Source organism: Lichenostomus cassidix, unplaced genomic scaffold (assembly GCF_008360975.1).
Source record: "Lichenostomus cassidix isolate B80296 unplaced genomic scaffold, HeHo_3.0 HiC_scaffold_857, whole genome shotgun sequence".
Taxonomy (NCBI): Eukaryota; Metazoa; Chordata; class Aves; order Passeriformes; family Meliphagidae; genus Lichenostomus; species Lichenostomus cassidix.
Window position 1 is genome coordinate 26,132 of NW_028148005.1, and position 24,900 is coordinate 51,031.

At 49.2% G+C, this 24,900-nt stretch overlaps 1 protein-coding gene and 1 long non-coding RNA gene across 2 annotated transcripts; both read right to left on the reverse strand.

Moving 5' to 3' along the window:
• Positions 1–477: 477 nt before the first annotated feature.
• Positions 478–24,547, reverse strand: LOC146420387 (epithelial discoidin domain-containing receptor 1-like). The gene is made up of 17 exons (XM_085048325.1): positions 24,277–24,547; positions 23,307–23,409; positions 21,295–21,523; positions 20,106–20,253; positions 18,734–18,836; positions 17,235–17,421; positions 15,460–15,733; positions 14,355–14,498; positions 13,294–13,430; positions 12,060–12,282; positions 10,592–10,693; positions 10,361–10,524; positions 9,443–9,582; positions 7,846–8,013; positions 5,082–5,316; positions 2,070–2,219; positions 478–800 (listed from the first exon to the last, which is right to left on the reverse strand). Exons 1-17 carry the CDS (start codon positions 24,353–24,355, stop codon positions 654–656), a joined length of 2,733 nt encoding a protein of 910 aa, XP_084904451.1. The 5' UTR covers positions 24,356–24,547; the 3' UTR covers positions 478–653.
• On the reverse strand, positions 22,744–23,244 carry LOC146420388 (uncharacterized). The gene is made up of 2 exons (XR_014849160.1): positions 22,867–23,244; positions 22,744–22,785 (listed from the first exon to the last, which is right to left on the reverse strand). It is a non-coding gene; the product is annotated as an uncharacterized LOC146420388 (long non-coding RNA).
• Positions 24,548–24,900: the final 353 nt, after the last annotated feature.

A 24,900-nucleotide genomic window follows, 5' to 3' on the forward strand; every position in this document is an offset into this window, starting at 1 on the left:
GATGATGATGAAGATGATGAAGGTCAATCAATGATGATGATGAAGATGATGAAGATCACTCACTGATGAAGATGATGAAGATGATGAAGATGAAATTAATTGATGATAAAGATGATGAAGGTCATTGATGAAGATGATGAAGATCACTCATTGATGATGATGAAGATGATGATTAAGATCATTGATGAAGATGATGAAGATGATGAAGATGATGAAGGTCAATCATTGAAGATGATGAAGATGATGAAGATCACTCATTGATGATGAAGATGATGATGATGATGATGATGAAGATCAATCATTGGTGATGAAGATGATGATGGTCCATCAATTCACAATGGATGAGGCCGAAGGTCGGTGATGATGACGATGATGATGAAGATGATGATGGTCCACCAGCTCCCCGTGGATGAGGCCGAAGGTCGGTGATGATGATCAATCATTGACCATGATCAATGATGATGAAGATGATGAAGATGATGATGATGATGATGATGATGATGATGAAGGTCAATCACTGCAGATGATGAAGATGATGATGGTCCACCAGCTCCCCGTGGATGAGGCCGAAGGTCGGTGATGACGATGATGATGAAGATAATTAAGTTGATGATGACAATGATGATGAAGATGATGATGATGATGAAGGTCAGTCATTGCAGATGATGAAGATGATGATGGTCCATCAGCTCCCCGTGGATGAGGCCGAAGGTCGGTCTCTCGGCCGCCTCTCTCGCCCAGCACTGCAGCATCAACCTGTGCAGGGCTGGGGGGCAGCCGGGGGGGCAGGGCAGGTACTCCTGTGGGGATACTGGGTTAACTGGGAGCAACTGGGAGGGACTGGGAGGGACTGGGATGGACTGGGAGGGACTGGGATGGAATTGGGAGGGAATTGGGAGGAACTGGGAGGGACTGGGATGGACTGGGAGTGGATTTGGATTAACTGGGAGAGGACTGGGATGGACTGGGATGGACTGGGAGCAAACTGGGAGCAAACTGGGAGGGACTGGGATTGAACTGGGATGGACTGGGAGGGACTGGGATGGACTGGGAATGAACTGGGACCCATAACCCATTCCTAGTCCATCCCAGTCCATTCCCAATCCATTCCCAGTCCATCCCAGTGACTCCCAGTTAATCCAAATCCATTCCCAGTTCCTCCCAGTTCCCTCCCAGTCCATCCCAGTCCACTCCCAGTCCATCCCAGTCCCTCCCAGTCCCTCCCAGTCCATCCCAGTCCATCCCAGTCCATCCCAGTGCACTCCCAGTCCATCCCAGTCCCTCCCAGTACAAAAAAATCGATTTTTCTCTATTTCTTAACCCTTTACACTCCTTTTTAACCCCTTCATCTCCCTCCCAGTCCCTCCCAGTCCATCCCAGTCCATCCCAGTCCATCCCAGTGCTTCCCAGTTAATCCAAATCCACTCCCAGTGATTCCCAGTCCATTCCCAGTCCCTCCCAGTTCACTCCCAGTCCATCCCAGTCACTCCCAGTGGTTCCCAATCCATTCCCAATCCATTCCCCATCCATCCCAGTCCATCCCAGTTCCCTCCCAGTCCCTCCCAGTCCATCCCAGTTCCATCCCAGTCCACTCCCCGTCCCTCCCAGTCCCTCCCAATCCTCTCCCAGTCCATCCCAGTCCATCCCAGTCCATCCCAGTCCCTCCCAGTCCAAAAAAAATCCATTTTTCCTCCCTTTTTTAACCCTTTGCACTCCTTTTTAACCCCTTCAACTCCCTCCCAGTCCCTCCCAGTCCCTCCCAGTCCACTCCCAGTCCATTCCAGTCCATCCCAATCCCCTCCCAGTCCATCCCAGTTCCCTCCCAGTCCACTCCCAGTCCACTCCCAGTCCCTCCCAGTTCACTCCCAGTTCACTCCCAGTTCCCTCCCAGTCCACTCCCAGTCCCTCCCAGTCCATCCCAGCACAAAAAAATCCATTTTTTCTCTATTTTTTAACCCTTTCCACTCCTTTTGAACCCCTTCAACTACCTTCCAATTGCTCCCAGTCCATCCCAGTCCCTCCCAGTTCATCCCAGTCCCTCCCAGTCCCTCCCAGTCCCTCCCAGTCACCTGCTGGCCGCGGTTCCTGAAGTGATGGCCGGCGTTGGCGATCACCTGCTGGTCACTCAGTTTGCCGTAAGGTTGTTCCCTGCAGCGAGTCAGGACTTCCCACAGGGTGACCCCGAAAGCCCAGGCGTCACTGGCCGGGCTGAAGGTGCCCTGGGGAAATTTTGGGAATTTTTGGGGAATTTTTTGGGAATTTTTTCGATTTTTTTTGCAATTTTTTGATTTTCAGATTTTTTTTTTTTTCGGATTTTTTAATGATTTTTAATGATTTTCTGATTTTTAAATGACTTTTAAAAATTATTTTGGATTTTTTGGGATTTTTGGTTTTTGGGGGATTTTTTAAAATTTTTGGGAATTTTGGGAATTTTAATTTTTGGGATTTTTTCTGATTTTTTAATTTTTTTTCTGATTTTTAATGATTTTTAATGATTTTAAATGATTTTTTAATGATTTTTTAGTGATTTTAAATATTTTCGGATTTTTTTCTGATTTTTTGGTGATTTTTTTGAGAATTTTAAAAATTTGTTTTTGATTTTTTGGGATTTTTTTCTGATTTTTTTGTGATTTTGGGACTTATTGGGATTTTTGGGATTTTTTTCGATTTTTTGGATTTTAATGATTTTTTTCCTGATTTTTTCCTGATTTTTTTCTGATTTTTTAAAATCATTTTTTGGGATTTTTGGGGTCAAACATACCTTGGGATTCAAGATTTGGGATTTGGGGATTTTGGGATTTTGGGATTTTGGGATTTTGGGGAATTTGGGATTTGGTGAGAACTTCCCACAGGGTGACCCCGAAAGCCCAGGCGTCACTGGCCGGGCTGAAGGTGCCCTGGGGAAATTTTGGGAATTTTTTGGGAATTTTTGGGAATTTTTTGAGAATTTTTTCGATTTTTTTTGCAATTTTTTCTGATTTTTTTAGGATTTTTTTCAGACTTTTTTGGGATTTTTTTGGGATTTTTAATAGTTTTTTAATGATTTTTCTGATTTTTAAATGACTTTTAAAATTATTTTTGAGTTTTGGGGATTTTTGGGGATTTTAAAAATTTTTGGGGAATTTTTGGGAATTTTTGCGATTTTTTGTGATTTTTTTCTGATTTTTTCTGATTTTTTGGTGATTTTTGGTGATTTTTATGGGATTTTTTGGGGATTTTTTGGGGATTTTTTGGGATTTTTTTCTGATTTTTTTGGTGATTTTTTTGGTGATTTTTTGAGGATTTTTTGAGGATTTTTGAGGATTTTCCCCCAATTTTTTGGTGATTTTTTCTGATTTTTTTAGGATTTTTTTTGTGGTTTTTTGAGGATTTTTTGAGGATTTTTTCTGATTTTTTTCTGATTTTTTTCTGATTTTGCGGATTTTTTGGTGATTTTTTTTCTGATTTTTGGGGATTTTTTAATGATTTTTTCCTGGGATTTTGAAATTTTTTTAATTTTTCTGATTTTTAATGATTTTTTCTGATTTTTTCCACCGCAAATTCCAATTTTTTCCCAAAAATCCCATTTTTTTCCCCATTTTTTTCTCTAAAAATCCTATTTTTTCCCCATTTTTCCCTGTTTTTTTCCCTAAAAATCCCATTTTTTCTCATTTTTCCCCATTTATTCTCTAAAAATCCCATTTTTTCCTCTAAAATCTCATTTTTCCCATCCCAAATCTCATTTTTTACCTTTTTCCCCCCATTTTTTTCTCTAAAAATCCCATTTTTTTCCCATTTTTTCCCCAAAAATCCCATTTTTTCACCAAAAAATCCCATTTTTTCCCAAAAATTCAATTTTTTTCCCATTTTTCTCACCATCAGGATACTCTCCCAAGCCATCCAGCGGATGGGCAGCAAAGCTCTTCCCCTCACTCGGTAATAATCGGCAGAGTAGAGATTTCTGCTCATCCCAAAATCGGCGATTTTCACCCCAAAGCCCAAATCCCAATTCCTTCAACCCAAATCCCATTTTTTCTCCATTTTTTCTCCATTTTTTCCCCCAAAATTCCCAATTTTTCCCCCAAATCCAACCCAAAATTCCCATTTTTTTCCCATTTTTTTCCCATGTTTTTCCTCTAAAATCCCTTTTTTTCCCCAAAATTCCCATTTTTTCCCAAAATTCCCATTTTTTTTCTGAAATCAAATTTTTTTCCATTTTTCCCATTTTTTCCTAAAATCCCATATTTTCCAATTTTCCCCATTTTTTACCTTTTTTCCCCAAAATTCCCATGTTTTTGCATTTTTTCCCATTTTTCCCCAAAATTCCCATTTTTTACCTTTTTTCCTTTTTTTCTCTAAAATCCCTTTTATTACCTTTTTCCCATTTTTTCCCTAAAATCCCATTTTTCCCCCCCAAAAATCACATTTTTTCCATGTTTTCATTTTTTTCTCTAAAAATCCCATTTTTAACCATTTTTTCCCATTTTTTTACCCAAAATTCCCATTTTTTCCCATTTTTCCCGTTTTTTTCTCCCAAAATCCCATTTTTTCCACCCCAAGTGTCATTTTTTCCCCAAAATTCCCAATTTTTCCCACCCAAAAATCTCCTTTTTTCCCATTTTTTTCTCTAAAAATCCCATTTTTTCCCATTTTTTTCTCCCCAAAAATCGCATTTTTTCCATTTTTCCCCATTTTTTTCCTCTAAAATCCCATTTTTTCCGCTCAAAATCCCATCCCATTTTTTCTCATTTTTTCCCTGTTTTTTCTCTAAAAATCCCATTTTTCCCCCATTTTTCCCCCGTTTTTTCCCCCGAAATTCCCTTTTTTCCCTGAAAATCCCATTTTTCCCACCTGAAATCCCATTTTCCCCCAAAAATCTCCTTTTTTCTCCCTAAAAATCCCATTTTTTCCCATTTTTTCCCCAAAAATCCCTATTTTTTCCCTGAAATTCCCTTTTTTTCTCCCCAAAATTCCCATTTTTCCCCCATTTTTTCTCATTTTTTCCCCATTTTTTCACCAAAAAATCCCATTTTCCCCATTTTTTCCCCATTTTTCTCACCAAAAAATCCCATTTTTCCCATTTTTTTCCCCATTTTTCTCACCATGAGAATACTCTCCCAAGCCATCCAGCGGATGGGCAGCAAAGCTCTTCCCCTCACTCGGTAATAATCGGCAGAGTAGAGATTTCTGCTCATCCCGAAATCGGCGATTTTCACCCCAAAATTGTCGCCCAGCAGACAATTCCGAGTCGCCAAGTCGCGATGGACGAAGTTGAGCTCCGAGAGGAATTTCATCCCCGAGGCGATCTGGGCCGAGAGCTGCAGCAGGGTGGAGAGGCTGGGAAGGAAAAAATAATAAAATTTGGGGGAAAAAATTAAAAATTTGAGAAAAAAATAAAAAAAAATTTGGGGGAAATCGGATTTTTTTCCACGAAAAAATTCAATTTTTTCACTGAAAATTGCTTTTTTTCCCTTGAAAAAATTCGGTTTTCTCCTCCCAAAAATTCGGGTTTGTTTTCTCCAGAGAAATCCATTTTTTTTCCCATCAAAAATCCATTTTTTCCTCCCAAAAAATCCATTTTTTCCTTCAAAAAATGCCTTTTTCCCCACAAAAAAAATTCGGTTTTTTTGCCCAAGAAATCAAGTTTTTCTACACCAAAATTTCTGGTTTTGCCCCCAAAAAATCCATTTTTTTTCCAAGGAAATCCATTTTATTCCACACCTAAAATCCATTTTTTCCCACGAAAAAATTCAGTTTTTCCCCAAAAAAATCCATTTTTCCGCCAAAAATTCCATTTCTTTCCACCCAAAAATTCAGTTTTTTCCCCAAAGAAAATCAATTTTTTTCCATAAAAAATTCCATTTTTTCCACCCAAAAAATTCTTTTTTTTTCCACCAAAAATTCCATTTTTTTCCACCAAAATTCCATTTTTTCCATCCAAAAAATTCCATTTTTTCCCCCAAGAAAGGAGAGCTGCAGCAGGGTGGAGAGGCTGGGGGATGAAATTTGGGGGAAAAAATAAAAAATTTGGGAAAAAATTAAAAAAATTTGGGAAAAATCGGATTTTTTTCCGCGAAAAAATGGGGATTTTTGCCCAAAAATGGGGATTTTTGCCCAAAAAATGGGGATTTTGAGCGAAAATTGCATTTTTTTTCCATTAAAAAATTCGGTTTTTTCACCAAAAAAATCACTTTTTCTACATCAAAAATTCCATTTTTCCACCCAAAGAAATCCATTTTTTTCTACACCAAGAAATCCTTTCTTTTTCCACCAAAAAAATTAATTTTTCCCCCAAGCTGCAGCAGGGTGGAGAGGCTGGGAGGGAAAAAAAATAATAAAATTTGGGGGAAAAAATTAAAATTTTGGGAAAAAAAATAAAAAATTTGGGAAAAATCGGATTTTTTCCGCTAAAAAATTCAATTTTTCACTGAAAATTACTTTTTTCCCTTGAAAAATTCGGTTTCTCCTCCCAAAAATTCGGGTTTGTTTTCTCAGAAATCCATTTTTTTCCATCAAAAATCCATTTTTCCTCCCAAAAAATCCATTTTTCCTTCAAAAATGCCTTTTCCCCAAAAAAAATTCGGTTTTTTTGCCCAAGAAATCAAGTTTTTCTACACCAAAATTTCTGGTTTTGCCCCAAAAAAAATCCCTTTTTTTTCCAAGGAAATCCATTTTATTCCACACCAAAAATCCATTTTTTCCCATGAAAAAATTCCAATTTTCTCCAAAGAAATCCATTTTTTCTACACCAAAAATTCTTTTTTTCCACCCAAAGAAATCAATTTTTTCCACACAAAAAAATAGGAATTTTTGAGCAAAAAATGGGGATTTTTGACCAAAAAACGAGGATTTTTCATTGAAAATTGTTTTTTTTTTCCATGAAAAAATCAGATTTTTTCCCACCAAAAAATGGGGATTTTTGACCTAAAATTGCATTTTTTTCCGTGAAAAAATTTGGTTTTTTGCCCAAAAAAATGGGGATTTTTGAGCAAAAATCGCTTTTTTTTCTCCATGAAAAAATCAGATTTTTTCCCATCAAAAAATGGGGTTTTTCACTGAAAATTGCTTTTTTTTTGCCATGAAAAAAATTCAGATTTTTTCCCCTAAGAAATCCATTTTTTTCCATGAAAAAATTCGTTTTTCCCCCAAAGAAATCCAATTTTTTCCACACCAAAAAATCCATTTTTTTCCACCAAAAATTCCATTTTTCACCCCCTTGGAGGGGTGTGGCTTGGGTGGGTGTGGCCGGAAGTGGGCGTGACCGGAAGTGGGCGTGGTCGGTGGCTGAACGAGCTGGGCAGAGCTTCTCTTAAAGGGCCAGCACCCCAAAAAACACTTCTGAGAAATTACTTGGGATGGGCGTGGTAGGAAGGGGTGTGGCTTTAAGGGGTGTGACCGGAAGTGGGCGTGGCCAGAAGTGGGCGTGTCTCACCCTTAAAGGGGCAGCACACTCTTCTCTTAAAGGGCCAGCACCCCAAAACTCGCAATAGGTTTATCGGGAAGGGGCGTGGCAGGAAGGGGCGTGGCTTGTGGATACGCAACCGGAAGTGGGCGTGTCCGACCACCTAAAGGAGTGGGAGGAGCTCCTCTTAAAGGGCCAGCAGCCCAAAAATATTCATGAGGAACAATTTAATATGGGAGTGGCAGGAAGGGGTGTGGCTTGAAGGGGGTGTGGCCGGAAGTGGGCGTGTCCGGAAGTGGGCGTGTCTCATTAGTTAGAAGGACAGGAGGAGCTGCTCTTAAAGGGCCAGCGCCCCAAAAAAAACATTCATGGAAAAGAACTCGGTGAAGACATGGCACGAAGGGGGTGTGGCAGGAAGGGGCGTGGCCTAACACCCTCCCAAACCGGAAGTGGGCGTGTCCCACCTGAGGGCGTGGCCCCGCGGGCCGGCCAGGAACTGGTGGAGGTCGCCGTGCTGCAGGAACTCGGTGACGATGCAGAGCGGGCCGGGAGCGCCGCAGACGCCCAGCAGGCGCACGATGTTGGGGTGCCGCAGCCGGCCCAGGGTGCGCGCCTCCTGCAGGAAATCCCGCCTGGACACGCCCACCGGGAGGGAGGGGAGGGGGTCGTGACCACGCCCACCGAGGTGGGAGGGGCCAAAAATCCCTTTATTACCAAAAAAATCGCTTTTTTGCCCAAAAAATTGACTTTTTTTACCCAAAAATGTCCCTTTTTTACCCGAAAAATCCCTTTTTTTCTCCCAAAAAGTCCCTTTTTTACCACAAAACATGTCCCTTTCTTACCCAAAAACATTCCTTTTTTTCCCAAAAAAATTGATTTTTTTACCTGAAAAATCCCTTCTTTTACCCCAAAAAAGTCAATTTTTACCCCAAAAAAGTCACTTTTTTACCCCAAACATTCCCCTCTTTTTACCCAAAAAATGTCCCTTTTTTACCCAAAAAATTCAACTTTTTCCCATAAAAATTCCCTTATTTCCCCCCCAAAAAATTTGATTTTTTTCCCCAAAAAAATTCAGATTTTTCCCCCCACAAAGTCCCTTTTTTCCCCCATAAAAATCCCCTTTTTCCTCCCAAAAAAGTGCCTGATATTTCCCGGAAAAATTCAATTTTTTTTCCATAAAAATTCGATTTTTTCCCATAAAAAATCCCCTTTTTCCCCAAAAAAAGTCCCTTATTTCCCATAAAAATTCGCTTTTTTTCTCCAGAAAAAAAAATCCGTTTTGCCAAAAAAATCTTCTTTTTTTCTCCAAAAAAGTCCCTTTTTTACCCAAAATAAATGTGCAGGAAATCCCGCCTGGCCACGCCCACCGGGAGGGGTGGGGGTCGTGACCACGCCCACCGAGGTGGGCGGGGTCGAACATCCCGAAATTCCCTTTTTTTCCCCAAAAAAATTTGATTTTTTCCCATAAAAATTCCATTTTTTTCCCATAAAATTTCGATTTTTTTCCGTAAAAATCCCTTTTTTTTTTTTACCAGAAAAATTCCTTTTTTTCCCATAAAAATTCAACTTTTTTCCCAGCAAATTCACCTTTTTTACCGAAAAAATCCCTTTTTCCCCCAAAAAATTCAATTTTTTCCCCCAGAAAAGATCCCTTTTTTCACCCAAAAAATGTCCCTGGTTTCCCGTAAAAATTTCTTTTTTTTCCCATAAAAATTCCATTTTTTCCCCCAAAATCCCTTTTTTCCCCATAAAATTATCCTTTTCTCCCCCAAAAAAAATCCCTTTTTTACCCATAACAATTCCCTTTTTTACCCCAAAAAATTCAAATTTTTTCCCCATAAAAATTCCATTTTTTCCCCCAAAATATCCCTTTATTTCCCCAAATAAAATCCATTTATTTCCTCCCATAAATTCCCTTTCCCCCCCAAAAAATTACTTTTAAACACCAAAAAAATTCATTTTTTTCCTTTTAAAAAAATCCTTTTTTTCCCCAAAAATCCCTCCCAGTTCCCTCCCAGTCCATCCCAGTCCCTCCCAGTCCATCCCAGTCCAAACCAGTACCGAGCGTTCTTTGTCGCGTCGGCTCGCAGCACCTTCACCGCCACCAGCAGGGGGCGCTGTCCGGCCGGGGGGGCGTGGCCTGGCGCAGGGGGTGTGGCCAGGCCCGGGCTGGGGGGAGCGATGACCTCACAGAGCAGCACCTGGGGAGGGGCGGGGCTTCTTCAAAATGGGGCGTGGCTTGCTAAAAAGGGGTGTTCCCACCTTTTTTAATGGGCGTGGCTTCGTAAAAATGGGCGTGGTGTCATCAAAATGGGTGTGGTTTCATAAAAAGGGGCGTGGCTTTGTCAAAACGGGAGTGGCTTCGTCAAAAGGGGCGTGGCTTCTTGCAAAGGGGTGTGGCCAAGGGAAATGTTGGGCGATGACGTCATACAGGAGCTTAAGGCGATGACATCATCCAGTAGGCTCAGTGGGCGTGGCCGAGGGAAAGGGGAGGAGCCAAAGCGGGCCCAGGAAAGGGGTGGAGCCGAGGAAAGGGGCGTGGTCTGGGGCAGTGTGGGGCGATGACGTCATACAAAATTAGGCAGGGTGTGGTCAACACAGTGGGCGTGGCCAAACCCAAGTGGGCGTGGCCTCGTTGAGTGGCAGGGCTTGCCATCGAGTGGGCGTGGCCAAGTGAAGGGGAGGAGCCATCAAAGGGGTGGGGCCAAGGAAAGGGGCGTGGTCAAGGGCAGGGTGATGACATCATAGAGAATAATGGGGGTGTGGGGTCAATTAAGTGGGCGTGGCCAAACCAAACTGGGCATGGCCTCGTTGCTTGAGAGCCTTGCCCAGCAAGTGGGCGTGGCCAAAACCGCCAGGGTGGGCGTGGCCAACCTCCCTGTCCAATGACGTCATCAAGGGGTGGAGTTAAAACCCCCAACCAAAGTGGGCGTGGCCTCCTCGGTGGGCGTGGTCAACCCCGGAGTGGGCGTGGCTTACCTCCCCGAACTGCCCCTCCCCCAGCTTCTCCCTGAAGCGCAATTGGCTCCTGGGGAAGGCGGGGAGGGCGTGGCCCGGGTGGGCGGGGCCGGAGTGGGCGGGGCCAGCCAGGGCGTAGGCGGAGCCGCCGATGACGTCAGCTTCGGCGTAAGCTTTGGCCTCACCTGGGCGAAAGATGACGTCATTGTGGGTGTTGTCAAGGTGGGCGTGGCCAAGATGGGCGTGGCTTACCGTCAGTGTTGCTGGGCTTGGTGGGCGTGGCCAAGGCAAGGCTGCCGATTGGTCGGGCGTAGGGAGAGAGGAGGAGCCGATAGGCCGGGTTGGCCAATGGGGCTGTAAGGGGCGTGGTCAGAGAGGGGCGTGGTCAGTGGGCGTGGTCTGGAGTCACGTGACTTTCCCGCCATTTTTTCCCGCCTTTTTTCCTCTATTTTCCTTCATTTTCCCCCAATTTTTAAACCTCTTTTTTACCTCCATTTTTCCTCTATTTTTCCTCAATTTTCCCTCAATTTTTCCTCAGTTTTTCCTCACTTTTTACCTCCATTGATTCTCGATTGTTCCTCCCTTTTTTCCTCTGTTTTTCCTTCCTTTTTCCCTCCTTTTTTCCTCTGTTTTTCCCCTCATTTCCCCTCCATTTCCCCTCCTTCTTCCTCCCTTTTCCCCCTCATTTCCCCTCCATTTCCCCTCCATTTCCCCTCCATTTCCCCTCCTTTTTTCCTCCATTTTTCCTCCATTTTCCCTCAATTTTTCCTCCTTTTCCCCCCTTTTTTTCCTCATTTTCCCTCCTTTTTTCCCTCCCATTTCCCTCTCCATTTCCCTCCCATTTCCCCTCCTTTTTCCCTCCATTTTCCCTCTGTTTTTCCTCCTTTTTTCCCTCTATTTTTCCTCTATTTTTCCTCCATTTTTCCTCCATTTTTCCTCCATTTTTCCCTCCATTTTCCCTCAATTTTTCCTCCTTTTTTCCTCCTTTTTTCCCCCCATTTCCCTCCATTTTCCTCCCTTTTTTCTTCCATTTTTCCTCCATTTCCCTTCTTTTTCCCTCATTTCTTTCCTTTTTTCTCTACTTTTCCCTCCCATTTCCCCTTCATTTCCCCTCCTTTTTCCTCCCTTTTTTCCTCCAATTTTCATCCTCTCTTTCCCCCATTTCCCCCCCATTTTTTCCCCAATTTCCCTCCTATTTTTCCTCCCTCTTCCCTCCCTCTTCCCTCCATTTTTCCTCCATTTTTCCTCCATTTTCCCTCCTTTTCCCCTCCATTCCTCTTCATTTTTCCCCATTTTTCTCTCCATTTTCCCTCCATTTTCCATTCATTTTTCCCCATTTTTCTTCCATTTTTCCCTCAATTTTCCTCTCATTTTCCCCTCATTTTTTCCCTAATTTTCCCTCATTTTTCCCTCATTTTTTCCCTAATTTTTCCCCAATTTTCCCCTCATTTTCCCCTCATTTTTTCCCTAATTTTCCCTCATTTTTCCCTCATTTTCCCCTCATTTTTTCCCTAATTTTTCCCCAATTTTCCCCTCATTTTCCCCTCCTTTTTCCCTCATTTTTTCCCTCATTTTCCTCTCATTTTTCCCCTAATTTTTCCCAAATTTCCCCAAATTCCCCCCATCCCCCCAATTCCCCCCAAATTCCCCCCAATTCCCCCCAAATTCCCCAATTCCCCCCAAATCCCCCCAAATCCCCCCAAACTCCCCTCCCCCTCACCATTCCCGCCGCTCTCCGCCGCGCCCCTCCCCCACTCCCCGCTGGGCTCCTGGTACTCCCCGGCGGGGGGAGGGGCGGCGGGGTGGGGGAGGGGCGCGGGGGGGATCCGCTGGTACCTGGGCAGCCCCCGCGCCCCTCCCCCCCCCGCCGGGTTGTTGATCACCACCGAGTCGCCGGGAACCGAGAGCTGAACCCGAAGGGAGGAGTCCGAGGGACGCTGGGCCTGCCGGGACCAGTTCGGACCAGTTTGGACCAGTTTGGACCAGTTAGAAATGGTTCCGACCAGTTCGGACCAGTTTGGACTGGTTTGGACCAGTTAAAACCAGTTAGGACGACTTAGAGCCAGTTAGAAACAGTTCAGAATGAGTTTGGACCAGTTTGGACCAGTTAGAAAAGGTTCCAACCAATTAGAACCGGTTTGGACCAGTTAGGACCAGTTCGGACCAGTTAGAAATGGTTCCAACTGGTTAGAATGAGTTTGGACCAGTTAGAACCCATTCCGACCAGTATGGACCAGTTAGAACCAGTTAGAACCAGTTCAGAATAAGTTCGGACCAGTTAGAACCGGTTCAGAACAGTTAGAAATGGTTCCGACCAGTTAGAACCAGTTAGAACACATTTAGACCAGTTGGAACCAGTTTGGACCAGTTAGAAACAGTTCTTTCCCAGTTCCCTCCCAGTCCCTCCCAGTCCCTCCCAGTTCCCTCCCAGTCCATCCCAGTCCCTCCCAGTTTGCTCCCAGTCCCTCCCAGTTCCCTCCCAACCCCATCCCAGTCCATCCCAGTCCCTCCCATTCCATCCCAGTCCATCCCAGTTCCCTCCTAGTCCCTCCCAGTCCATCCCAGTCCCCTCCCAGTCCATCCCAGTCCCTCCCAGTTCCCTCCCAGTCCCTCCCAGTCCCTCCCAGTTTGCTCCCAGTCCATCCCAGTTCCCTCCCAGTCCCTCCCAGTCTGCTCCCAGTCCATCCCAGTCCCTCCCAGTCCCTCCAAGTCCCTCCCATTCCATCCCAGTCCATCCCAGTTCCCTCCCAGTTCCCTCCCAGTCCCTCCCAACCCCATCCCAGTCCCTCCCAGTCCCTCCCAGTCCCTCCCAGTTCCGTCCCAGTCCATCCCAGTCCCTCCCAGTCCCTCCCAGTTCCCTCCCAGTCCATCCCAGTCCCTCCCAGTCCCTCCCAGTCCATCCCAGTCCCTCCCAGTCCCTCCCAGTCCATCCCAGTCCCTCCCAGTCTCCCCACCTTGCCCAGCCCGTGTCTCCCCAGCACCACCAGCAGGATGCTCAGCAGCAGGACGATGATGGCGCCCAGGCAGCCAATCAGAGCCGGCGAGTGGGTGGGCGTGGCCTCGGCCGGGGGCGGGGCTAGTTCCGCCTTCCCTGGGGTAGGGGGAGGGGCGATCAGGGCCACGCCCACCCTCGAGAAGCCACGCCCACTTCGAGGCCATCCCAGTGAACCCAACCAGTTAAGCCACGCCCATTTAAAGCCACACCCAGTTAAGCCACGCCCACTTCAACCTGCTGTCCGCATTCCCACCCACCTAAGCCACGCCCACTCTGCCCCATCCAATGAAAACCCACCAATTGAGCCACACCCCCTTAAGCCACACCCAGTAAGCTCCACCCACATAAGCCACGCCCATTTAAAACCACACCCAGCTAAGCCACGCCCATTAAGCCACACCCACTTCCTTCCCCGCCCATTAAGCTCCACCCACTTTAGCCACGCCCATTCGAGCCCCAAAAATCCCTTTTTTCCTGAAAAAAATTCCCTCGTTTGCCATTAAAATTCACATTTTTCCCCCCAGAAAAATCCCTTTTTTACCCATAAAAATTCCCTTTTTTCCCCCAAAAAATTCAATTTTTTCCCATAAAAATTCAATTTTCTCCCCCAAAAAAAGTCCCTGATTTCCCGTAAAAATTCCCTTTTTTCCCCCAAAAAATTCCCTTTTTTTCCCCCCAAAAAAAGTCCCTGATTTACCACATAAACTCCCTTTTTCTTCAAAAAAAAAATTCTTTCTTTTTGCCCAAAAAAGTCCCTTTTTTCCCGGAAAAAAATCCTATTTTCCCCCCGAAAAAATTCTTTCTTTTGCCCCCAAAAGTCCCTAATTTCCTGTAAAAATTCCCTTTATTTCCCTCCAAAAAAATTCCCTTTTTTCCCCCCGAAAAAAGTCCCTCATTTCCCCCCAAAAAATCCCTAATTTCCAAAAAAAATTTCCCTTTTTTACCCCCAAAATCAGCCCATTAAGCTCCACCCACTCTAGCCACGCCCATTTAAGCCACGCCCACCCAAGCCCCGCCTACCCGGGGGTGTGGCGTTGGTGGCCACGCCCCCATGGGGGGCGTTCTCCAAGATGGCCGCCGAGGGGTCAGGGGTCAGCGGCCAGCCGCTGGCGGCCATGGGGTCATCCAGGACCTCTGGGGACAGGGAGGGACAGTGGTGACGTCATCGGGGAGTGATGACGTCATCGTCCAATGAATGGCGGCATTGCAATGGGATGATGTCACCCAATGAGTGACGTCATCCCCCAAGGAATGACATCATCGCTCAACCGGTGAGCCCAATACCCAATGAATTACCCAAAGAATGACGTCATCACCCAAGGAATGACGTCATCACCCAACCACTGACCCCAAACCCCAATGAATGACATCATTACCCATTGAATGACGTCATCACCTAACCCCTGACCCCAACACCCAATGCATGATGTCATCTCCCAAAGAATGATGTCATTGCCCAATGAATGACAATCCCAACAAATGACATCATCACCCAAGGAATGACATCATCGCCCAATGCATGATGTCATTGCCCAATGAATGACGTCATCACCCAAGGCATGACCTCACCACCCAATGAATGACATCACCACCCAACCACTGACCTCATGACCCAATGAATGACGTCATTATCCAATGAGTGACGTCATCACCCAACCAGTGACCCCAACACCCAATTAATGATGTCATCAACCAAGGAATTACATCAACACCCAATGAATGACATCATCACCCAACAAATGACATCATCATCCAACCACTGACCTCATGACCCAATGCATGATGTCATCTCCCAAAGAATGATGTCATTGCCCAATGAATGACATCATCACCCAATGAATGATGTCGTGGCCCAATGAATGATGTCATCACACAATGAATGACGTCATTGCCCTATGAATGACATCATTGCCCAATGAATGATGTCATTGCGCAATGAATGATGTCATTGCCCAATGTGTGATGTCATCGCCCAATGAACGACCTCATCCCCACTGAATGATGTCATCACCCAATGCATGATGTCATTGCCCAGTGAATGATGTCATCACCCAATGCATGACATCATCGCCCAACGAATGACGTCATCACCCAACAAACGACAACCCCAACAGATGACATCATCCCCCGAGGAATGACATCCCCTCCCCACCTGACTCGAAGGCCACCTCGCTGAAGAGCATCCACGGCGCCGCGAAGAAGAACCGGCACTGCAGGAAGCGGCCGCGGTGCCCGCCCAGCGGCACGCTGACCAACCGGGCGCGGGGGTCCTCCGTGGCCACCACCGGGCTGTGGGTGGCCACCAGGGGGTCCCAGGGGGTGGCCAGGCTCTCCTTGAAGCGACACTCGACCTCCCGGAAGATCGCGACGCCGCGGGAGAGGAGGTTGTTGCAGTGGACCTGCGGGGGAGGGGAGAGAGGGGAGGAGCCTTCCCATGGTGCTCTGGGGTTCATCATGGCCGCCCAATCCCATGATGCTCTGGGGCTCATCATGGCCGCCCAATCCCATGATGCTCTGGGGCTCATCATGGCCGCCCAATCCCATGATGCTCTGGGGCAGGGGGGTGGATCCGGTTTGCATCATGGCCGACCAATCCCACAATTCCCAGCATTGGATTTTCCCATTTCCCAGCAATCCCATGATGCCTTGCGCCACCCATCATGGCCGACCAATCCCATGATGCTCTGGTTCCCATCATGGCCAACCAATCCCACAATTCCCAGCGCCCAATTCTCAAGTTTCCCGCCATCCCATCATGCTTTGAGGCACCCATCATGGCCGACCAATCCCAGCATTCTCTGCTCCACATCATGGCCAACCAATCCCACAATTCCCAGCGTCCAATACTCCCGTTTCCTGCCCAATCCCATGATGCTCTGGGGCAGGGAGATCGATCCAGTTCCCATCATGGCCGACCAATCCCATGATGCTCTGCGGCACATCATGGCCGACCAATCCCACAGTTCCTGTTGGGTTCTCCAATTTCCCGCCATCCCATGATGCTTTGGGCCACTCATCATGGCCGCCCAATCCCATGATGCTCTGGGGCAGAGAGATCGATCCAGTTCCCATCATGGCCGACCGATCCCATGATGCTTTGTGCCACATCATGGCCGACCAATCCCAATATTCCCATTTCCCACCATCCCATGATGCCTTGCGCCACTCATCATGGCCGACCAATCCCATGATGCTCTGGGGCACATCATGGCCGACCAAGCGATTTGGGAATGGAGTTATCCGAAGGGAATTGTGGGATTGGGCGGCCATGATGTGCCCCAGAGCATCGTGGGATTGGGCGGCCATGATGTGCCCCGGAGCATGCTGGGATTGGTCGGCCATGATGTGGAGCAGAGCATCATGGGATTGGGCAGCCATGATGGGAACCGGATCCATCCCTCTGCCCCAGAGCATCATGGGATTGGTCGGCCATGATGGGTGGCCCAGAGCATCATGGGAAGGCAGGAAACGGGAGTATTGGATGCCAGGAATTGTGGGATTGGTCGGCCATGGTGTGCCGCGGAGCATCATGGGATTGGTCGGCCATGATGGGTGGTGCAAAGCATCATGGGATGGTGGGAAATGGCAGAATCCAACAGGAATTGTGGGATTGGTCGGCCATGATGTGCCCCAGAGCATGCTGGGATTGGGCGGCCATGATGGGAACTGGATCCATCTCTCTGCCCCAGAGCATCATGGGATTGGGCGGCCATGATGGGTGGCCCAGAGCATCATGGGAAGGCGGGAAACAGGAGAATCCAATGGGATTGGTCGGCCATGATGAGTGCCCCAGAGCATCATGGCCGCCCAATCCCACAATTCCCTGCTCCCCCATCATGGCCGCCCAATCCCACAATTCCCTGCTCCCCCATCATGGCCGCCCCCTCTCCCCTCTCTCACCTGCATGGCGCGGAAGGCGCGCAGCTCGCGGAAGCGGAACTCCATCTCCAGGTGTGGGCGTGGCCCCGGGGGGCGTGGCCAGCCCACGTAGTCGTAGCCCGGCCACAGGTGGCGCTCGCGGGTCAGCAGGAAGTCGTCCAGCCCCAGGACGCCGTCGGTCAGCTGGCCGAGGCCGCCGAAGGTCAGCCTGGGGGGGGGACACAGCTGGGTACACCTGGGGACACCTGGGGACACTTCAGACACATCTGGTGCATAGCTGGGACACACCTGGATACACCTGGGGACACCTGAGTACACCTGGATACACCTGGGGCACTGCTGGGACACACCTGGATACACCTGGGGACACCTGAGTACACCTGGATACACCTGGGGCACTGCTGGGACACACCTGGGGACAGCTGGACACACCTGGGGACACCTGGGGCACAGCTGGGACACACCTGGGGACACCTGAGACACACCTGGATATTCCTGGGGACACTTGGGGACACTTCAGACACACCTGGATACACCTGGGGACATCCCAGTAAGACCTGGGGACCTCCCAGTGACACTTGGGGTCACTCAGGGTCACTCAGGTCACTTGGGTCATTCGGGTCACTCAGGGATACCTGGGGACACTTGGGGACACTCAGGGTCACTCAGGGTCACTCAGGGACATTCAGGGTCACTCAGGGTCACTCAGGGTCACTCGAGGACACTCAGGGTCACTCTGGGTCACTCAGGTCACTCAGGGTCACTCAGGGACATTCAGGGTCACTTGGGGACACTCGGGGACACCTGGGGACACTCAGGGACATTCAGGGTCACTCAGGGTCACTCGGGGACACTTGGGGACACTTGGGTCACTCAGGGTCACTCAGGGACATTCAGGGTCACTCAGGGACATTCAGGGTCACTCAGGGTCACTCGGGGACACTCAGGTCACTCAGGGTCACTCAGGGTCACTCAGGGTCACTCAGGGTCACTCAGGGTCACTCTGGGACACTTGGGGACACTCAGGGTCACTCAGGTCACTTGGGGACACTCAGGGTCACTCATGGTCACTCAGGTCACTCAGGGTCACTCAGGGGTCACTTGGGGTCACTCGGGTCACTCAGGGTCACTCGGGGACACTCGGGGTCACTCTGGGACACTTGGGGACACTCAGGGACACCTGGGGACACTCAGGGTCACTCAGGGACATTCAGGGTCACTCAGGGTCACTCGGGATCACTTGAGGACACCTGGGGACATCTGGGGTCACTCAGGGTCACTCAGGGTCACTCAGGGTCACGCGGGGTCACTCAGGGGTCACTTGGGGACACTTGGGGACACTCAGGGTCACTCAGGTCACTCGGGTCACTCAGGGTCACTCGAGGACACTTGGGGTCACTCAGGTCACTCGGGTCACTCAGGGTCATTCAGGGTCACTCGGGGACACTTGAGGACACTCGGGGTCACTCAGGGTCACTCAAGGTCACTCAAGGTCACTCAGGGTCACACAGGTCACTCACGGGCCAGCGCTGAAGCCATCGTAGGTGGAGTCGTTGAGGACAACGGGGACAGTGTCCAGCGCCATGAGGTGACCGCGAGGGGCAGTGTAGGACAGCAGGCCGGCTGGGGACAGAGAGGGGTCACCATGGGGTCACCATGAGGTCACCTTGGGGTCACCACAGGGTCACCATGGGGTCATCGTGAGGTCATCGTGGGGTCACCACCAGGTCACCACAAGGGTCATCATACGGTCACCATGGTGTCATTGTGAGGATCACCAAGGGGTCATGGGGTCACCATGAGGTCACCACAGGGGTCATCATGGTGGTCATCATGGGGTCACCACAGGGGTCAGTGTGGGGTCACCACCACGTCACCACCAGGTCACCACGAAGTCACCATGAGGTCACCACGAGGTCACCGTGGGGTCATGGTGGTGGTCATCATGGGGTCACCATGAGGTCACCATGTGGTCACCATGTGGTCACCAAAAGGTCATCATGGGGTCATCATGGTGTCACCATGAGGTCACCATGGTGGTCATCATGGGGTCATCATAGGGTCATCATGAGGGTCATCATATGGTCACCATGAGGTCATCATGGGGTCATCATGGTGTCATTAAGAGGATCACCAAGGGGTCATAATGGGGCACCCTGAGGTCACCACAGGGGTCACCACAAGGTCACCATGTGGTCATCATGAGGTCACCATGAGGTCACCACAGGGGTCACCATGGGGGTCATCATATGGTCACCATGAGGTCATCATGTGGTCACCAAGGGGTCACCATGGTGTCATCATGTGGTCACCAAGGGGTTATCATAGGGTCACCATGAGGTCACCACAGGGGTCACCATGTGTGTGGTCATCATGAGGTCACCATGAGGTCACCATGAGGTCACCATGTGGTCACCAAAAGGTCATCATGGGGTCATCATGGGGTCACCATGGTGGTCATCATGGGGTCATCATGGTGTCATCATATGGTCATCATGAGGTCACCACGAGGGTCATCATGGGGTCACAATGGGGTCACCACAAGGTCACCATGGGGTCATCGTGTGGTCATCATGAGGTCACCATGGTGGTCATCATGGGGTCACCACAAGGTCACCACGAGGTCATCATGGGGTTACAGTGGTGCCACCACGGGGTCACCACAGGGGTCACCATGAGGGTCACCACGAGGTCACCATGTGGTCACCATGGATACCACATTCCCATTGACCCCAACACCCAATGAGTGACGTCATCACCCAATGAATGATGTCATCACCCAAGGAATGACATCATCACCCAATCATTGACAGGGAGGTGACCCAGGTGACCCCCAGCTGACCCCAAGGTGACCCCCAGGTGACACTGAGGTGACACCGAGGTGACACTCACCCCGCCAGGGACAGCCGTAGAGCTCCAGCCGCAGGCAGACGCTCATGGCGCGTGACGCCAGCGGGAAGACGCGCAGCGCCGAGGCCACCAAGGGAGGGGACAGGTCCTTCAGGACAACCCCCTCGGGGTCCTCGTTGCCACCGATCACCTGCGGGGACACCCCGGGGACACCCAGGGGACAGCATGGGGACATCAGACCTGGAGGTGTCCTCGAAGTCACCAGAATGTCCCCAAGTCTACAGGATGTCCCCAATGTCCCCAATGTCCTCAAGGTCCCCAATGTCCCCAATGTCCCCAATGTCCCCAATGTCCCCAGTGTTCCCAAAGCCTCCAGAATGTCCCCAACGTCCCCAATGACCTCAACGTCCCAAAATTCCCGATTACCCCGATGTCCCCAAGATGTCCCCAATGTCCCCAACATCCCCAATGTCCTCAATGTCCCCAACGTCCCCAATATCCCCAATCACCCCAATGTCCCCAATATCCCCAAGATGTCCCCAACAGCCCCAATCACCCCAATGTCCCCAAGATGTCCCCAATGTCCCCAAGACCACCAGGATCCCCAAATGTCCCCAGTGTCCCCAACATCCCCAACATCCCCAACGTCCCCAAGATCCCCAACTCTCCCCAATGTCCCCATTGTCCCCAGCATCCCCAATGTCCCCAAGACGTCCCCAAGGCCACCTGGTTGCCCCACTGGTCCCAAGATCCCCAATGTCCCCAATATCCTCAAGATGTCCCCAACAGCCCCAATGTCCCAAATGTCCCCAAGATGTCCCCAATGTCCCCAAGATCACCAGGATCCCCAAATGTCCCCAATGTCCCTAAATGTCCCCAACATCCCTAATCACCCCAATGTCCCCAACGTCCCCAAGATCCCCAACTCTCCCCAACATCCCCAATGTCCCCAAGACGTCCCCAAGGCCACCTGGTTGCCCCAGCGGTCCCAAGATCCCCAATGTCCCCAAGATGTCCCCAAAGTCCCCAATATCCCCAATGTCCCAATGTCCCAAATGTCCCCAAGATGTCCCCAATGTCCCCAAGATCCCAAATCACCCCAAGATGTCCCCAATGTCCCCAACATCCCAAATCACCCCAACGTCCCCAACATCCCCAAGATCCCCAACTCTCCCCAATGTCCCCATTGTCCCCAACATCCCCAACGTCCCCAAGACGTCCCCAAGGCCACCTGGTTGCCCCAGCGGTCCCTCCAGGGCAGCCACCTCCGCCGGTCGCGGCTGTAGCTCAGGCGGTACTGCCGGGCGAACTCGCGGCCGTGTCCCCCGGCGTGGCGGCCCTGTGTCCCCACCAGTGTCACCACGTGCAGCTGGCCCAGGTCCACCTCCAGAAACTCCTGCTCGGCCGGGAACACCGGGCCGGCCGGACACCAGGCGCCGTCACCGTCACTGCGGCCCAGCCTGTGACATTTGGGGACATTGGGGACACTTGGGGACACTGAGGAACTTGGGAAGATCTGAAGAACTTGGGAATATCTAAAGAACTTGGGGACACTTGGGGCTTTGGGGACATTAAGTGACTTGGGAAGATCTAAGGAACTTGAGGACACTTGGGGACATTTGGGGACACTTGGGGACACTTGGGGACTTTGGAAGATCTAAAGAACTTGGGGACGCTTGGGGACATTTGGGGACTCAGGAAGATCTAAAGAACTTGGGGACATTCAGGGCATTGGGGACATTTAGGGACTCGGGAAGATCCAGAGAACTTGGGGACACTGGGGACATTTGGGGACAGTTGGGGACACTGAGGAACTTGGGAAGATCTGAAGAACTTGGGGACATTCGGGGCACTGGAGACACTTGGGGACACTCAGGAGGATCTAAAGAACTTGGGGACACTTGGGGACACTTGGGGACACTCAGGAACTTGGGAAGATCTAAGGAACTTGGGGACATTTGGGGACATTTAGGGACTTGGGAAGATCTAAAGAACTTGGGGACATTTGGGGACACTTGAGGACATTAAGGGACTTGGGAAGATCTTGGGAAGATGGAAGAACTTGGTCCATACTGGTCCATACTGGTCCATACTGGTTTATACTGGTCCATACTGGTCCATACTGGTTTATACTGGTCTATACTGCTCTATCCTGCTCTATACTGGTCCGAACTGGTCTATACTGGTTTATACTGGTCCCTACTGCTCCAAACCAGTCCAAACCAGTCCAAACTGGTCCATACTGGTCCCTACTGATCCATACTGGTTTGTACTGGTCCATACTAGTCCATACTGGTCCGAACTGGTCCGTACTGATCCATACTGGTCCATACTGGTCCAAACCAGTCCATACTGGTCTATACAGGTCTATACTGGCCCAAACCAGTCTGAACTGGTCCTTACTGGTTTATACTGGTTTATACTGGTCCATACTGCTCCATACTGGTCTATACTGCTCCCTACTGGTCCAAACCAGTCCATACTGGTCCATACTGGTCTACACTGCTCCAAACTGGTCCATACTGCTCCAAACTGGTCCATACTGGTCCATAGTGCTCCAAACCAATCCCTATTGCTCCATACTGCTCCATACTGGTTTATACTGGTCCATACTGGTCCAAACCGGTCTATACTGGTCCATACTGGTCCATACTGGTCTATACTGGTCCGTACTGGTCCGTACTGGTTTATACTGGTTTATACTGGTCTATACTGGTTTATACTGGTTTATACTGGTCTATACTGGTCCGTACTGGTCCATACTGGTCCGTACTGGTTTATACTGGTTTATACTGGTCCATACTGGTCTATACTGGTCCATACTGCTCCATACTGGTCTATACTGGTCCATACTGGTCCAAACTGGTCCATACTGGTCCATACTGGTCTACACTGCTCCAAACTGGTCCATACTGGTCTATACTGGTCCAAACTGGTCCCTACTGGTCCATAGTGCTCCCAACCAATCCCTACTGCTCCATACTGGTCCCTACTGGTCTATACTGGTCTATACTGATCCATACTGGTCTATACTGGTCTGTACTGGTCCATACTGGTCTATACTGGTTTATACTGGTCTGTACTGGTCCGTACTGGTCCGTACTGGTCCATACTGGTTTATACTGGTCTATACTGGTCCGTACTGGTCTATACTGGTCTATACTGATCCGTACTGGTCCGTACTGGTTTATACTGGTATATACTGGTCCGTACTGGTTTATACTGATCCATACTGGTGCGTACCGGCCGTGGCGGGCGGCGGTGGAGTCGCTCCAGGCGCTGGAGGCCGAGAGGCGGAAGTCGGGGATGGATCCGTCCTCCATGCCCAGGGCGAAGCGGCAGCGGCCTGGGGACGTCAGGGGACATTGGGGGACATTTGGGGACATTTTGGGGCCAATTTGGGGACATTTGGGGACATTTTGGGGACATTTTGGGGACATTTTGGGGATATTTTGGAGATATTTTGGGAAATTTTGGGACCAATTTTGGGATATTTTGGGGACATTTGGGAACATTTGGGGACATTTGGGGACATTTGGGAACATTTGGGGACATTTGGGGATATTCGGGGACATTTGGGGACATTTTGGGGCCAATTTTGGGATATTTTGGGGACATTTGGGACATTTGGGGACATTTTGGGGACATTTGGGGACATTGGGGAAAATTATGGAGCCAATTTTGGGACATTTTGGGGACATTTTTGGGGAAGTTTTTCAGCTATTTTGGGGACATTTGGGGACATTTTGGGGCCATTTTTGGGCTATTTTGGGGACATTTTGGGGACATTTGGGGAAAATTTTGGGGCCAATTTTGGGACATTTTGGGGAAGTTTTTAGGCTATTTTGGGGACATTTGGGGATATTTTGGGGACATTTTGGGGACATTTGGGGACATTTGGGGCCAATTTTGGGACATTTGGGGACATTTTGTGGAAGTTTTTGGGCTATTTTGGGGATATTTGGGGACATTTGGGACATTTTGGGGACATATTGGGGACATTTGGGGGACATTTTGGGGACATTTGGGGACATTTGGGAAAATTTTGGGGACATTTGGGGCCAATTTTGGGATATTTTGGGGCCATTTTAGGGCTATTTTGGGGACAATTTGGGGACATTTGGGGACATTTTGGGGCAAATTTTGGGACATTTGGGGACATTTTGGGCCATTTGGGGACATTTGGGGACACTTGGGGACACTCAGCACTCACCCAGGTCCAGCACTGTCCCCTCCGATGACGTCACTGCCAGCAGCAGGAGGGGGAGGGGCGGCAGAGGCCACGCCCACATTGCGGCCTGCGGGGAGAGGGATGGACTGGGATGGACTGGGATGGACTGGGATGGACTGGGATGGACTGGGATGGACTGGGAGCAAACTGGGATGGACTGGGAGGGACTGGGGTGAACTGGGATGGACTGGGAGCAAACTGGGAGGGACTGGGATTGAACTGGGATTGAACTGGGATGAACTGGGATGAACTGGGAGGGACTGGGATTGAGCTGGGAGCACTGGGAATTAACTGGGATGGACTGGGATGAACTGGGAGTGACTGGGAGCACTGGGATGAACTGGGAGAAAACTGGGATGGACTGGGAGGGACTGGGAGGAAACTGGAATCAAACTGGGAGCAAACTGGGAGGAACTGGGAGGGACTGGGAGGGACTGGGATGAACTGGGATGGACTGGGATGGACTGGGATGGAACTGGGATGGACTGGGAGCCAACTGGGAGTGACTGGGATGGAACTGGGAGGGAACTGGGAGCACTGGGAGGGACTGGGAGCAAACTGGGATGAACTGGGATTGAACTGGGAATGAATTGGGAGGGACTGGAA

Bases quoted from the DNA above. Each gene is read 5' to 3' on its own strand.
- LOC146420387 (XM_085048325.1), bottom strand. From the start codon at position 24,355: ATGTGGGCGTGGCCTCTGCCGCCCCTCCCCCTCCTGCTGCTGGCAGTG. The intron at 15,734-17,234 runs GTGAGAGAGGGG...CCTCCCCCGCAG, and splicing joins GCGCCTTCCGCGCCATGCAG to GTCCACTGCAACAACCTCCT. The intron at 10,694-12,059 runs GTGAGGGGGAGG...CGCCCCTTACAG, and splicing joins GGCGGAGAGCGGCGGGAATG to CCCCATTGGCCAACCCGGCC.